The sequence below is a fragment of the Oncorhynchus kisutch genome, linkage group LG21, assembly GCF_002021735.2.
Source record: "Oncorhynchus kisutch isolate 150728-3 linkage group LG21, Okis_V2, whole genome shotgun sequence".
Taxonomy (NCBI): domain Eukaryota; kingdom Metazoa; phylum Chordata; class Actinopteri; order Salmoniformes; family Salmonidae; genus Oncorhynchus; species Oncorhynchus kisutch.
In genome coordinates this window covers 19,337,156-19,350,791 of record NC_034194.2, presented here as the reverse complement: position 1 = coordinate 19,350,791, position 13,636 = coordinate 19,337,156, and the positions used below count along the sequence as shown (strand labels likewise).

The 13,636-nt window shown below is 41.1% G+C and overlaps 1 protein-coding gene across 15 annotated transcripts in view; it reads right to left on the bottom strand.

Annotated features, from left to right (window-relative positions):
* Nucleotides 1–990: 990 nt before the first annotated feature.
* LOC109866201 (adhesion G-protein coupled receptor G6) overlaps nt 991–13,636 on the bottom strand; it is a 61,565-nt gene continuing 48,919 nt past the window's right edge. For 14 of the 15 annotated variants that reach the window (XM_031800589.1, XM_031800591.1, XM_031800597.1 and 11 more), the window contains 9 exons: nt 13,506–13,551; nt 12,757–12,863; nt 12,437–12,564; nt 11,980–12,248; nt 8,452–8,554; nt 7,905–8,188; nt 7,313–7,414; nt 6,652–6,807; nt 991–3,322 (listed from right to left, as the gene is read on the bottom strand). In XM_031800589.1, the coding sequence (XP_031656449.1) occupies nt 3,132–3,322; nt 6,652–6,807; nt 7,313–7,414; nt 7,905–8,188; nt 8,452–8,554; nt 11,980–12,248; nt 12,437–12,564; nt 12,757–12,863; nt 13,506–13,551 (1,386 nt within the window). In that variant the 3' untranslated portion in view covers nt 991–3,131. Of the gene's footprint in view, nt 3,323–6,001; nt 6,040–6,651; nt 6,808–7,312; nt 7,415–7,904; nt 8,189–8,451; nt 8,555–11,979; nt 12,249–12,436; nt 12,565–12,756; nt 12,864–13,505; nt 13,552–13,636 lie in introns of all 15 variants that reach the window. The other variant, XM_031800600.1, reaches the window with a different exon arrangement.

Here is a 13,636-nt window from a genome sequence, read left to right as displayed (position 1 = left end):
ACGACTGTCTGGAGTGGTTCTCAATCAGAGGCAGGTGTTTATCGTTGTCTCTGATTGGGAACCATATTTAGGCAGCCATATTCTTTGAGTGTTTGGTGGGTGATTGTTCCTGTCTCTGTGTTTGTTGTCACCAGATAGGCTGTATAGGTTTTCACAATCCATTTGTTGTTTTTGTATTGTTTGCTTTTCAACATTATTAAAACATGTATGAAAATTACCACGCTGCATTTTGGTCCGACTCTCCTTCGACGGAAGAAAACCGTAACACGGTTTTCTTCCGGGGGACTATGGGGGGACTATGTACAAAAAGTGCTGTAGTTTCTAAATAGTTCACCTGATATGGATGAAAATACTCTCAAAATAAAGCTGTCACTCTGCACTTTATCGTCAGTCATTGTATCATTTAAAATCCAAAGTGCTGGAGTACAGAGCCAAAACATCAAAAAATTTATCACTGTCCAAATACCTTTGGACCTCACTGTACGCAACAAACCATATATTGGATCTTCTGAGTAAACCATATTGTAAAGACTTGTTGATTGTGCAGAGAAGAGGCAGACAGTAAGAGTAACGGGAGAAAGAATGGAATAAAAAAATATAAAAAGGACAAAATAAATTTAATTTTCGTAGTTGTTACGTCTTGCATCAAGTTAATCTGGTACCTATGTACAGTGGCTTGCGAAAGTAATCACCCCTTGGCATTTTGCCTATTTTGTTGCCTTACAACCTGGAATTCAAATGGATTTTGGGGGGGTTTGTATCATTTGAATTACACAACACTCCTACCGCTTTCAAGATGCAAAATATTTTTATTGTGAAACGAACAAGAAAGAAGACAAACAAACAGAAAACTTGAGCGTGCATAACTATTACAGGTTGTAATGCAACAAAATAGGAAAAACACCAAGGGGGATGAATACTTTTGCGAGGCACTGTATTATGACCGTATATTAGGGTCATCATTAAAACAATTAGCTAGAGTCACCTTTGTACATTTCAGTTCTTTTAATTGCCTTTATTGGTGAAACACAATTCATCAATGGTGTTGAGACATACAGAGACAGCTTCAAGAAAATATATTATTGACAAAAGTTGGGGAAAAACTAATGACAGGGTTTGGAGAATGTTTTCAAATAGACCCAGACCATCCATATTAAATCAGTGATACATCTAAGTACAATATTGGTTTGGATCTAACCATCGTCATTTCCAAGCTCTTTGTCCTGGAAACATTATTTAATTAATAGGGAAATGTACAAATGAATCAGAGAAAATGATGTCTGGATTCTCTCTGCATTGATAGAACAATGTGCACCTCTAAATAATAGCCTATAACAAATAACATTACTTGATAAAGGTTGATAACTACTTTGTTGAATATTGGGAAATTTGTATTTTGGAATATCTTATTCAAATATGTATAAAGATGATGCCAGCAGTCATTTTCCAATTCACTGTAAAGATGAGAACTCCATCTTACGATCTCAACCCACTGTAATCCCTTCCCACACGTTCTTGAAATGAAGACCCCAAATCTGTTCAACACCACATTACCTCTTGAAATTTGGCCCCTGAGGGAATTTCTCATTGATGCTCCGATTATTTTCCTGATGCTGGAAAAGAACAGTTGAGAACACAGACTGCTTCCAAAATATAACTGGCCCAGTTCGCCTGCCCAGGTCAAGAGCGATGCTTTGTTTGCCCACCAAGGTCCATCTTTCCAAAAACAGTATATCTATCTATCCAGGGGCATAGTCCTGATCAACTGGCATTGGGGATTCAAGAGAAATAACAAATGCAAAAAGCTCTATAGAAATAAATATAAAGACACTTTTAAACAACATTGTTCCATCGCTTCACAAACACAAACAACAATAGCTCACACAGCAACATTTAACGTAATGCAATATATTCAATTCCCCTATTGGTGGGAAAATAAGACTACCATATTAAGCTAACTAAAGCAACATGGAAGAGCAGATTAACATGTTGCCATTTTAAAATGTTGGCATGAACGTGGATGAACAAATAATGCCAGTGTTTTGTCGTCCCTTTTCAATCATTACAGTATGTTGTGAGTTGCTGTACTGCGGAACAATTCAATGTGGAATGTTTATGAAACTCTCTTACCAAATCTAAGTTTAATGGCTGCGGGTTTAGTAACCTCTACAGCCATATATGTATTGTAAATACATGGCTCTGGTAACCTCTATCCATAGAAGGGTCAGACTAAATGACACTTTAAACACAGATCACCCACAGAGGTTGTCCTAAATCGAAGTGACCAAAATGAAGTAGTAGTGAATGGACCAATACCAGACATCCATTTCTGCATGTGCTATTCAGTAGTAGAGCATCTGAAGGTTTAAAAATATATACATGACAAATATAACATAGTCGTGATGATGATGTTGGTACGCTGACCAAGATAAAGTACTTTATGCAAAACCTCCTCATGCAAGGCACTGTAAAGGAACATAACATTGCTTTCCAGCAAATAAACACACACAGGATTCACAAATAGATGACTAAAGCCAGAACTACACCTCAACCTGTTCCTTTTGAGCACACATTGACAATACTACAGCTTTTAAAAACTCCCTCATGTTTGGTAGTCTTTGGGTTTGAAATATAGGCCTAAGCCTGAACATTTGGTCCAGATTGGAGGATTTTGCTTCCCTGTTGCTCATACTGGATTTCTACAGATTGCAGAATGAGAACAAAACAGTTAAGATTGTTGATAGTTCTGAACAGGAAAGGTGACCCTACTGAAAACCCAAGGCATGTGCAACACCAACTGAGAATCAATTATAGGGGGCGTATTAGATATACCATAAATATTTACACAACACATAGCCAGTTAAAGATTAATGTCACAGTATGTAAATCCCAAACTCCATTCTCCGCGTAGCCCTTCCCTTTTCTACAGAACTATGCATTTCCCCACTTCCCTTTTCAGTACATCTCACTGACTGGACCAGCTGATTAAGTCAAATATTGTACAGTAAAAACAATACAGCCCTGCTGCTCTGGAAGCTACAACCCTGGGGTGAGACTGTGGACTGGGGGAGATCACCACTGGTTAGGGGCTAGCAGAAAAAGCAGGGAGAAGAAGAGAAGTGCTGGGTGGTCTAGAACTTGGTGCTGTGGCTGAAGCTGTCCGACATGATGATGTTCTTGTAGAAGTTGTCAGAGCGCGCCGAGCAGTAACCTTTGACCTTGTCAATGACTTGGTGCACTGGGATGATGGAGGAGGAGGAAGAGGAGGCCTCACCATCCAAGGAGACACTTTTAGGATTGGTCTGGTTGGAGTAACCTTTACCTGTCCAAAGGTGAGGAGAGATAATGTCAAGGTTCAGAAACAACACACTGATCTTTGTGCTCTTTAACAATAGTGCACAGTACATTTCATTATTTTCTTTCCTTAAGCTCACAATGGGACAAAACTAATGGCAAAAGACAATTGAAAAATAAGCAAGTGAAAACCACATCACTGAACACATACACAAAGTAGATCTTAGGCCTAGATTCAATCAGATCGAGCGTTGACCGGTGATAGCAGACACCCGATTAGCAGATGTTTTGGCTGTGTCGGAGGTGGAACTGCATTGGAGCAGTCAAATCGGTGTGCAGCTGCTCTTGCGATTATTGTCACGAAGCCACGCCCGCCCCACTCGCGGTAGAAGTTCAGAACAAGAAAGTGTCGGCTATATAGAAATAATTTGTCTCAAATTGAAAAATCATTAAACTCATTTATAAGGATTTCTATCAGCCTTATCGAGGTGTAGATTACATTTCACATTCCAGTGTTCGAACTTGTTAAAAAGGCTGCATGAGATTTCTCTTAATGCAACTCCGTACAGCCAATGGCAATGTCCTCTTTAGGTATAATGCCTGGAGCCGTCGGGGATTTGACAGCTCTAATGCAGTTCCACCTCCGACACCATCAAAACATCAGTTATGCGGATGTTGGCCAAAGCGGATCTGATTGAATTGGACCCTAAATCTATATACAATGATCGTGTATATATGATTGTAGGTTGAATATGTGGCACTCATTTTAAACAATTCTAATGCATAAGCTTTGCAAAGATGATTTGCCTGTGTTTTCCTGTAACACAGCATGTTTCTTTAGCTTAGAAAATTTTTAAAGTTTAGGTTTATGTCTAGTTCCGTCCCAATCTCAAATCTCTGGAAGACTGAAACAGGTTTCCCTCAAGAATTTCCCTGTATTTAGTGCTTGTTTAAATGGAGTCCCAATATTTTCTGAGCAACAATTCTCATGCATCTCTGCATTCTGGTAGAATTCATTCCTACACATGCATGCACATTCAAACAATCTTGAAATTCAACCGCGCACAACGGACAACTACACATATCTGTGTATCTTTCCAACATGCTTGAACCGCTTCCATTTGTTTTTGCCTTATTCTTGCTTCGTTTTGCCAAGTGATAATACATTTGGGTTGGTCTATGACATTTGATAATGTCAGGGCTAAAACATCCATTGGAGGTTTTGAATAGAATGACTAGAGTGGGCCAATTAAGCACAGAACACAGGCCTTTGGCATCTTTAGTAACAGAACCGCTGGCTGTCTCCTCACTCCTGACACGATATGTATGTCTATTTTCAGTTTGAGAGACAAACAGCTATAATCACGATCAAATATTAATCACTGGCTATTCATGAAATGGCATCCTCACTTTGATCCTGTTATTTCACCAAACCAGTTATCAACTTATCTCATACATCCTCACATTGCACATGTGTTCTTGAGGAGGTAATGTAAGGTTATCCTTAAAGTGTGTACACTGAACCCACCCTATTACTCCTTAAAGAGTGTCCACAATAAAACAAAGTTTATTCTGCAATGTCAAGTAAGGTATTGTAGGACACCTCGATGGCAGCTTCACGCACGATTCTCACCCCTTCGTTTCTCACCCACTGCTTTATAGGCTCTGTCAGACTAGATTAGTCCATTAGCAGGGGGATGCCATTAATCGTTGGATCAGTCCAATATGACAACATCACAGAGTAAATTGCAGATTATCTCACCAAGGCACACATCTGGAAGCAATAGGATAGTGTACTGCACTGTACGCCTGACACAAATGCACAATGATTTTCTCTTGACAAATGATCTTTCACATTACCTGATATCTCCGTGAAATTAAGATAATTAGGTAATTAATCATCTTATTATCACAAGGTCTGTGTAGACACATGTAATAAGGCACAAACGTCATGCTTGAATTGTGCATTTGGTTGTAAAGTATAGGTGAGGGTGATAGCACTATCTCCATCCAATGGGTCAGGGATGCACACAAACACACAATTTTCTACAATTTTCCATGTGACAGTTGAATGCTGAAATGCAAGCTGTGTGTTTTACTGTGGTATCATTGCTGCTAGCAGAAAACAGAGGCATCCTAGGGGAGCAGAATTAGTGTGGTATGAGTGAGTGAGTGAGTGACATCCAGAACCACTGAGAAGAAGGCAAAGCAGCTCATCTGCCAAACTCTCTTATTGGTCAGATGATATTACTACAACTGTATTTATATTACTTCATGTCCATGTTTAAACCAAGTTAAACATGAATGTTATTAAGTTGTTATAGCATATTATCTTTGATGGAAATCTCAAAATGTTTTTCATTGACTTTAGAGAGAACAATGGCAGAATAGAGGTCTTTGTCATACAGGGTCTTCATGTCACCATTCAGTCTGGATTCAATCTAACTATCAAAGGAAGCATTTGGCATCGAAACTAAATGCACACATGCCAATTTTTGTGTTAATGTCAACACAATATTTCTGTTTTAAACGGTAAAATGTGTTATTGTTCTGTGAGACACACCAGTGTTAAGGAAAAGTGCACACGCCCAGCTGTTAGGTTGAATCCAGGCCTTCATGTTCAAAAGGTGAAAGGCCAATAACACAACATCACATCACACTGTAAGGAAGCATGGAGTCAGGCTAGCTTTGATGCAGTTCAGTTTACCTCAGGAGGTTTTCCTTCGTGCTATTGGTGGGCTACATCTACACACACCACAAACATAAATACATACAGGAGGTCAGCCACCATGTAGCCCAGGAATAACTATTGTACACTAAAAGCAAGAAAACAAATGTTTCACACAGTCCTTGTAGACATACAGTACCAGTCAAAAGCTTGGACACACCGACTCATTCAAGGATTTGTCTTTATTTTACTATTTTCTACATTGCAAAATAATAGTGAAGACATCAAAACTATGAAATAACAAATATGGAATCATGTAGTAACCAAAAAAGCGTGAAACAAATCCAAATGTATTTTATATTTGAGATTTTTCAAAGTAGCCACCCTTTATCTTGATGATAGCTTTGCACATTCTTGGTTCTTCACTATTATTCTACAATGAAAATGGTAAAATGGTTTTAAAAAAAGAAGGAAAAAAAAGAAAATGAGGCGTGTTTTTTGACTGGTACTTTATATATTTTTGTGAATAAATATGAAGGGGAGAAAAGGTCATGTAAAGTATCCTTCTTTTCATATCTACAAAAAGTAAACTTTGGTATGAACAAAATGTGGATCAATGAAACAGACCAACTGAAAGTAAACAAACCGCTGTGTGTGGCTCAATATTAGACCCTCCCATAGTGTCTTACCTGCATTACTGTTGCGCTTTGCAAAGGGGTTTAGAGTTGCTTTGGCCTTGGAAGTCCAGTTTGCTGTACTGGAGCCAAAAGAGCTGGAGGACAGGGACTTCCCCACCGTGTCTGAGCTGACCTTCTTGGTGTTGTTAGTGGCCGTCTTGCTCCAGTCTGCCACGCAACAAGAAACATTTCACACATACTTATTCAGGCAAAATTAACAGTGAAGTGATCTTTGTTACTTCAGGGTTTTATGGAGTTTCTGTGTATCAATTTGACTGTGTATAAAGCTAAGACCTCTCAGGTTTTATACTTTAATAACCATTTTTCTTTGTTACTGTGAGTCCACAGGACACTTTTACTGGACTCCTGTGCAGATATGTACTAGCTTATATTCCAGTGACTTTCACTTCAAAAAGAATTCTATTAACATTAGACAAGATTCAATATAAAATGTCAACTGAAAATATTTTAACAAGATTTTTTTTAGCTTAGAATCTTTATCACAATCACATAGGACTTTTATTAGCAATGTACAAGTACAGCAACTACAAGTACAGCAACATCCCCCTCATCCTAAAACCTGTTACGATAGTAGTGTTGTGAATATCAGGCCAGATATTGTTCCTGAGTTGGGGGAAGTCTCTTTGTCGTCTGTTTCCTGTCAGATCTTTACCTGAGTTGTCTGCCAGGCGGAATCTGCCACAACACAAGTATCTCCTCCACTGTTTCTGGACATTCTCCTTCAGTGCACAGTGGAATATGAAGATGAATAAACCTGTTAGCCAGAAAAGAACAATGGAGGAAATGGCTGTTTAATAACAAGGAAGATGACAGAGAGGACAAATAAAAGAGAGCAAGTTTGGTTCGTCTTTCAATTGCCAGATGTTGTACCAATGAGACCTCTGGTGGAACAAATAGTATACGACATGACAATGAGTAGATGACTTATTATTGTTACCCACAGGAGGCTGCTGAGGGGAGGACAGCTCATAATAATGTCTGGAACGGTGCTAATGGAATGGCATTATGAATTCAATACCGTTCCACCTATTCCGCTCCAGGCATTACCACGAGCTCGTCCTCCCCAATTAAGGTGCCACCAACCTCCCTTTGGTCTTAACATATAATACATTAGAGACCTGCTTCGTACAAGAGTTTAAAGATAAACAAAAGACACCTTTGATCCAAACATTCACATGTTAGTAACCAACACTACTGTGTATTTTCCTTTAAGGTGCAGAGCGCACCATAGAATGGCCCTGTACCTTGCAGTGAGTTGGAGATGGAGAAGAGGTACATGAAGGCCAGGTTGACGGGTCCCCAGGCGAAGAAGGCGAAGCCCCAGGTCATGCCCAGGAGGAAGGTGAGACTGATGACGCTCCTCAGGTTCCTCAGCACCTCCTCACGCAGAGTGCGGTTGCTGCGCTTCCCGTTGCGACCGCAGATCTGGATCATAACCACGATGAACATGGCCACGTTCAGGAGGAAGATGACAGAGAAGTAGCCCACACACGTTACATAGAACACCACATGGCTCCGGATCCAACAGCTGGGAATAGGGGAGGAGGAAGAGTGGAGGAGGAAGGGGCCAGGAGAAGAGAATTGGTTGCCGTTGGTTAACTTACATGTTTTAGCTGGAAGACTGGGCCATTATCACATATATTACATACATTATGCACTATAGTACATAGTTCTGGTCCTATAACTGACATATGGGAAGACATACATTTGGATTACACAAGTCTAAGACTCCATCTACATACAGAATGTCATATTTTTTATGCTATCTCTTGAACTTGATGCAGGACTCACAATTCAGAAGAGCCTTGTCCAGTGTCCCCCTTTCCATACTCCATTTTCCCATAGGAGTTTTTGTCAATAGCTACCACTGTAGCAACTATCGCAGCAGGCAGACCTGGAAGTGAGACATGGGGGGAAAATATATATTTTTAACATTCAGGTATATGTAGGGTTGCAAAGAGAGGGTATATTACTGGTAACTTTCAATGTTCACCAGTAAACTACCAGAATTTTGGTAACTTTCAATCGTAATTTTTTATTGTATCACATGACATATGTACCCCTTTTGGGGTACTTCAGATTATAACAGGTTTCTGAACTTATCTCTGGACATCTTGTTTAAAATGTAATGACAAAGCTGTAAAACATTATTCTAGATATAAACCATCAACTAAGTGAACACCATTGGTGTTCAATATGAGGGTTTCAGCATGAAATATCCTTTATATATTTTTTTTTACACACTTGTACTTATTTTATAATGTCAATATGTCTTTGTTGTAAATATTTTGGCACCAAATTGGTGGCAGTTGTGAAAAAAGTAAATAGTTGGAATTCTGTAAACTGGCTGTTGGGGTGGGCTTGGTGTGGGATGTGGTATTTGGGGTGGGTTTGGTGTGGGATTTGGTATTTGGGGTGGGCTTGGTGTGGGATGTGGTATTTGGTGTGGGTTTGGTGTGGGATGTGGTATTTGGGGTGGGCTTGGTGTGGGATGTGGTATTTGGTGTGGGATTTGGTATTTGGGGTGGGCTTGGTGTGGGATGTGGTATTTGGGGTGGGCTTGGTGTGGGATGTGGTATTTGGGGTGGGCTTGGTGTGGGATGTGGTATTTGGGGTGGGCTTGGTGTGGGATTTGGTATTTGGGGTGGGCTTGGGGTAGGATGTGGAATTTGGGGTGGGCTTGGTGTGGGATTGTTTTCACTATATATTTTACCTCTTGGGGATGTTATTCGAAAACATAATGTAAACTTTCACTGCTATGCGGATGACACACAGCTGTACATTTCAATGAAACATGGTGAAGCCCCAAAATTGCCCTCGCTAGAAGCATGTGTTTCAGACATAAGGAAGTGGATGGCTGCAAACTTTCTACTATTAAACTCGGACAAAACAGAGATGCTTGTTCTAGGTCCCAAGAAACAAAGAGATCTTCTGTTGAATCTGACAATTAATCTTAATGGTTGTACAGTCGTCTCAAATAAAACTGTGAAGGACCTCGGCGTTACTCTGGACCCTGATCTCTCTTTTGAAGAACATATCAAGACCATTTCGAGGACAGCTTTTTTCCATCTACGTAACATTGCAAAAATCAGAAACTTTCTGTCCAAAAATGATGCAGAAAAATTAATCCATGCTTTTGTCACTTCTAGGTTAGACTACTGCAATGCTCTATTTTCCGGCTACCCGGATAAAGCACTAAATAAACTTCAGTTAGTGCTAAATACGGCTGCTAGAATCCTGACTAGAACCCAAAAATTTGATCATATTACTCCAGTGCTAGCCTCTCTACACTGGCTTCCTGTCAAAGCAAGGGCTGATTTCAAGGTTTTACTGCTAACCTACAAAGCATTACATGGGCTTGCTCCTACCTATCTCTCTGATTTGGTCCTGCCGTACATACCTATACGTACGCTACGGTCACAAGACGCAGGCCTCCTAATTGTCCCTAGAATTTCTAAGCAAACAGCTGGAGGCAGGGCTTTCTCCTATAGAGCTCCATTTTTATGGAACGGTCTGCCTACCCATGTCAGAGACGCAAACTCGGTCTCAACCTTTAAGTCTTTACTGAAGACTCATCTCTTCAGTGGGTCATATGATTGAGTGTAGTCTGGCCCAGGAGTGGGAAGGTGAACGGAAAGGCTCTGGAGCAACGAACCGCCCTTGCTGTCTCTGCCTGGCCGGTTCCCCTCTTTCCACTGGGATTCTCTGCCTCTAACCCTATTACAGGGGCTGAGTCACTGGCTTGCTGGGGCTCTCTCATGCCGTCCCTGGAGGGGGTGCATCACCTGAGTGGGTTGATTCACTGTTGTGGTCATCCTGTCTGGGTTGGCGCCCCCCCCCCCCCTTGGGTTGTGCCGTGGCGGAGATCTTTGTGGGCTATACTCAGCCTTGTCTCAGGATGGTAAGTTGGTGGTTGAAGATATCCCTCTAGTGGTGTGGGGGCTGTGCTTTGGCAAAGTGGGTGGGGTTATATCCTTCCTGTTTGGCCCTGTCCGGGGGTGTCCTCGGATGGGGCCACAGTGTCTCCTGACCCCTCCTGTCTCAGCCTCCAGTATTTATGCTGCAGTAGTTTATGTGTCGGGGGGCTGGGGTCAGTTTGTTATATCTGGAGTACTTCTCCTGTCCTATTCGGTGTCCTGTGTGAATCTAAGTGTGCGTTCTCTAATTCTCTCCTTCTCTCTTTCTTTCTCTCTCTCGGAGGACCTGAGCCCTAGGACCATGCCCCAGGACTACCTGACATGATGACTCCTTGCTGTCCCCAGTCCACCTGGCCATGCTGCTGTTCCAGTTTCAACTGACCTGAGCCCTAGGACCATGCCCCAGGACTACCTGACATGATGACTCCTTGCTGTCCCCAGTCTACCTGGCCATGCTGCTGCTCCAGTTTCAACTTCCACCTGACTGTGCTGCTGCTCTAGTTTCAACTGTTCTGCCTTATTATTATTCGACCATGCTGGTCATTTATGAACATTGAACATCTTGACCATGTTCTGTTATAATCTCCACCCGGCACAGCCAGAAGAGGACTGGCCACCCCACATAGCCTGGTTCCTCTCTAGGTTTCTTCCTAGGTATTGGCCTTTCTAGGGAGTTTTTCCTAGCCACCGTGCTTCTCCACCTGCATTGCTTGCTGTTTGGGGTTTTAGGCTGGGTTTCTGTACAGCACTTTGAGATATCAGCTGATGTACGAAGGGCTATATAAATAAATTTGATTTGATTTGATTTGGATGTGGCATTTGGGGTGGGCTTGGTTTGGAGGTTCGTGGATGGCTTTGACCATTTATTTTGATTCCTCACATCTTAATTATTGTTAAAAAGAGGTTTGATCCATTTTGGATATTGGGTACTACATTTATTGAATAGTAGATGAATCCTATAAATTTAAATGACCAATCTGGGTTCAATTGTCTTTCAACAAAATAATGTTTCAGGAATTATAATCTTATCTGTTTCTAACTATAGAATCCGTTTCAGAACAATCTGAGATGGTGGGTATTGAAATCCTCTTTCTTGTGCTTTTTGAGGTGGAATTACTCATGTTTGATTCAATGCTTTTTTAATTAATTAAGCTATTTTCAATAATACATTACCAAAGTTACCATAGATTGCCATAGATGACAATTAAAAACATTTGAGACAGTTCTGGTCACTTTGGCAAATTATTGGTAGTTTTGCATTCCTAGGTACAAACTAAGTTTGAAATTCAGTGTATAGCGAGAATAATGCATACCATGCATTTGCATTTGAATAGGAATTTGGTCTATGACATAGCCAGCATACTGTATAGTAATTCGTTTATCCAACTTTAGTGCCACTTACCCCAGCCGACGATGCAGAACTTGAGAATGTACCTCCGGATGTAGGTGTTGAAAACTTTGACCAGGGCGATGTACATGTGGATGGACTCAAGGCCCATCCAGGTGAAGGATGTGAGCAGGAAGAAGTGGAGGAAGATGGCCACAGCCACACACAGGCCCTCCATTTCGAAGGAGGCCAGCCACCCATCCAATAGGAACACCATGTTGAGGAAGAGCAGTGACGTGCTCAGGTTCATCAGAATCTTGGATGGGTAGTCACGACGCAACTTCCTGTAGAGAGGACAGACACTGAACAACACTGTCTGACTACTACAGTTCTGGTTGTCTTTCTTATAATATCATGGTTAATGACTAGGATCAATAGTCCACCTGATGTAGACAGGAAGAATTCATAAGACTAGTTATAGGAGTATTTCCTGATCACATGTTGGAGTTGTCCAAAATGGCAATATACTCACTCAAAGGCGATATAAGTCAGAAGCGTTACAGCAGAGAAGATGGCCGATATGCCACATCCGATGTAGGTGATGAAGGTAAGAATCTTGGTGTTTTTCTCATCAATCTGTGCAGCAGATCCAGAGATATCCTTCACAGAGAATACAGAAAGTAAAAGTATTCACCAAACAAGCAAGTCAAGTTCGACTTGCAAGCTATACTTCCAAGTTATACTGTAAGATTCATACTATACAAGGACAAATGGCTGGTTTAAATGAATCAGAGAGTCACAATTATAAGGGGAAAGAGTCTCCAACTGGTTTAATGTGAACACAAGTCTTACCATTAGGATGCCAAAGTGTGTGAGATGGTCACAGAGGCAGATAGTCTTGTTTCCATTGGACATGGGACTAACCCTGCAGCCTTTACTGTTCCAGCCACCTGAGTCATCTTGTGGAGACAAAGACAAACTCTCTAGTATATTCTACAATTGTAAGGCTTTAACTTAAATTGAGATTGACATACTCTGAGTGTACAAAACATTGTGCTCTTTCCATGGCATAGACTGACCAGGTGAATCTAGGTGAAAGCTATGATCTCTTACTGATGTCACTTGTTAAATCCACTTCAATCAGTGTAGATGAAGGGGAGGAGACAGGTTAATGAAGGATTTTTAAGCCTTGAGACAATTGAGACATGGATTGTGTATGTGTGCCATTCAGAGGGTGAATGGGCAAGACAAAATATTTATATGCCTTTCAATGACATATGGTAGTAGGTGCAAGGCGCACCGGTTTCTGTCAAGAACTGTAACACTGATGGGTTTTTCACGCTCAACAGTTTTCAGGTTGTATCAAGAATGGTCCACCACCCAAAGGACATCCAGCCAACTTGACACAACTGTGGGAAGCATTGGAGTCAACATGGGCCAGCACCCCTGTGGAATGCTTTCAACACTTTGTAGAGTCCATGCCCCAACGAATTGAGGCTGTTCTGAGGGCAAAAGTGGGTGCAACTCAATATCAGGAACGTGTTCTTAATGTTTTGTACACTCAGTGTATATTTCAAAATATTAGTTTTTTTCCGACTTACTTTTCATGGTAAAATCCCAGAACATGCAGGTTGGCTTTGGCTTTGGCTGAAAGACACAATCACTGTGTGATTACAGGTTACAGGTGTTAATTTGTACTGTACTTACGACTTCAACTGTTGAACTATCATCC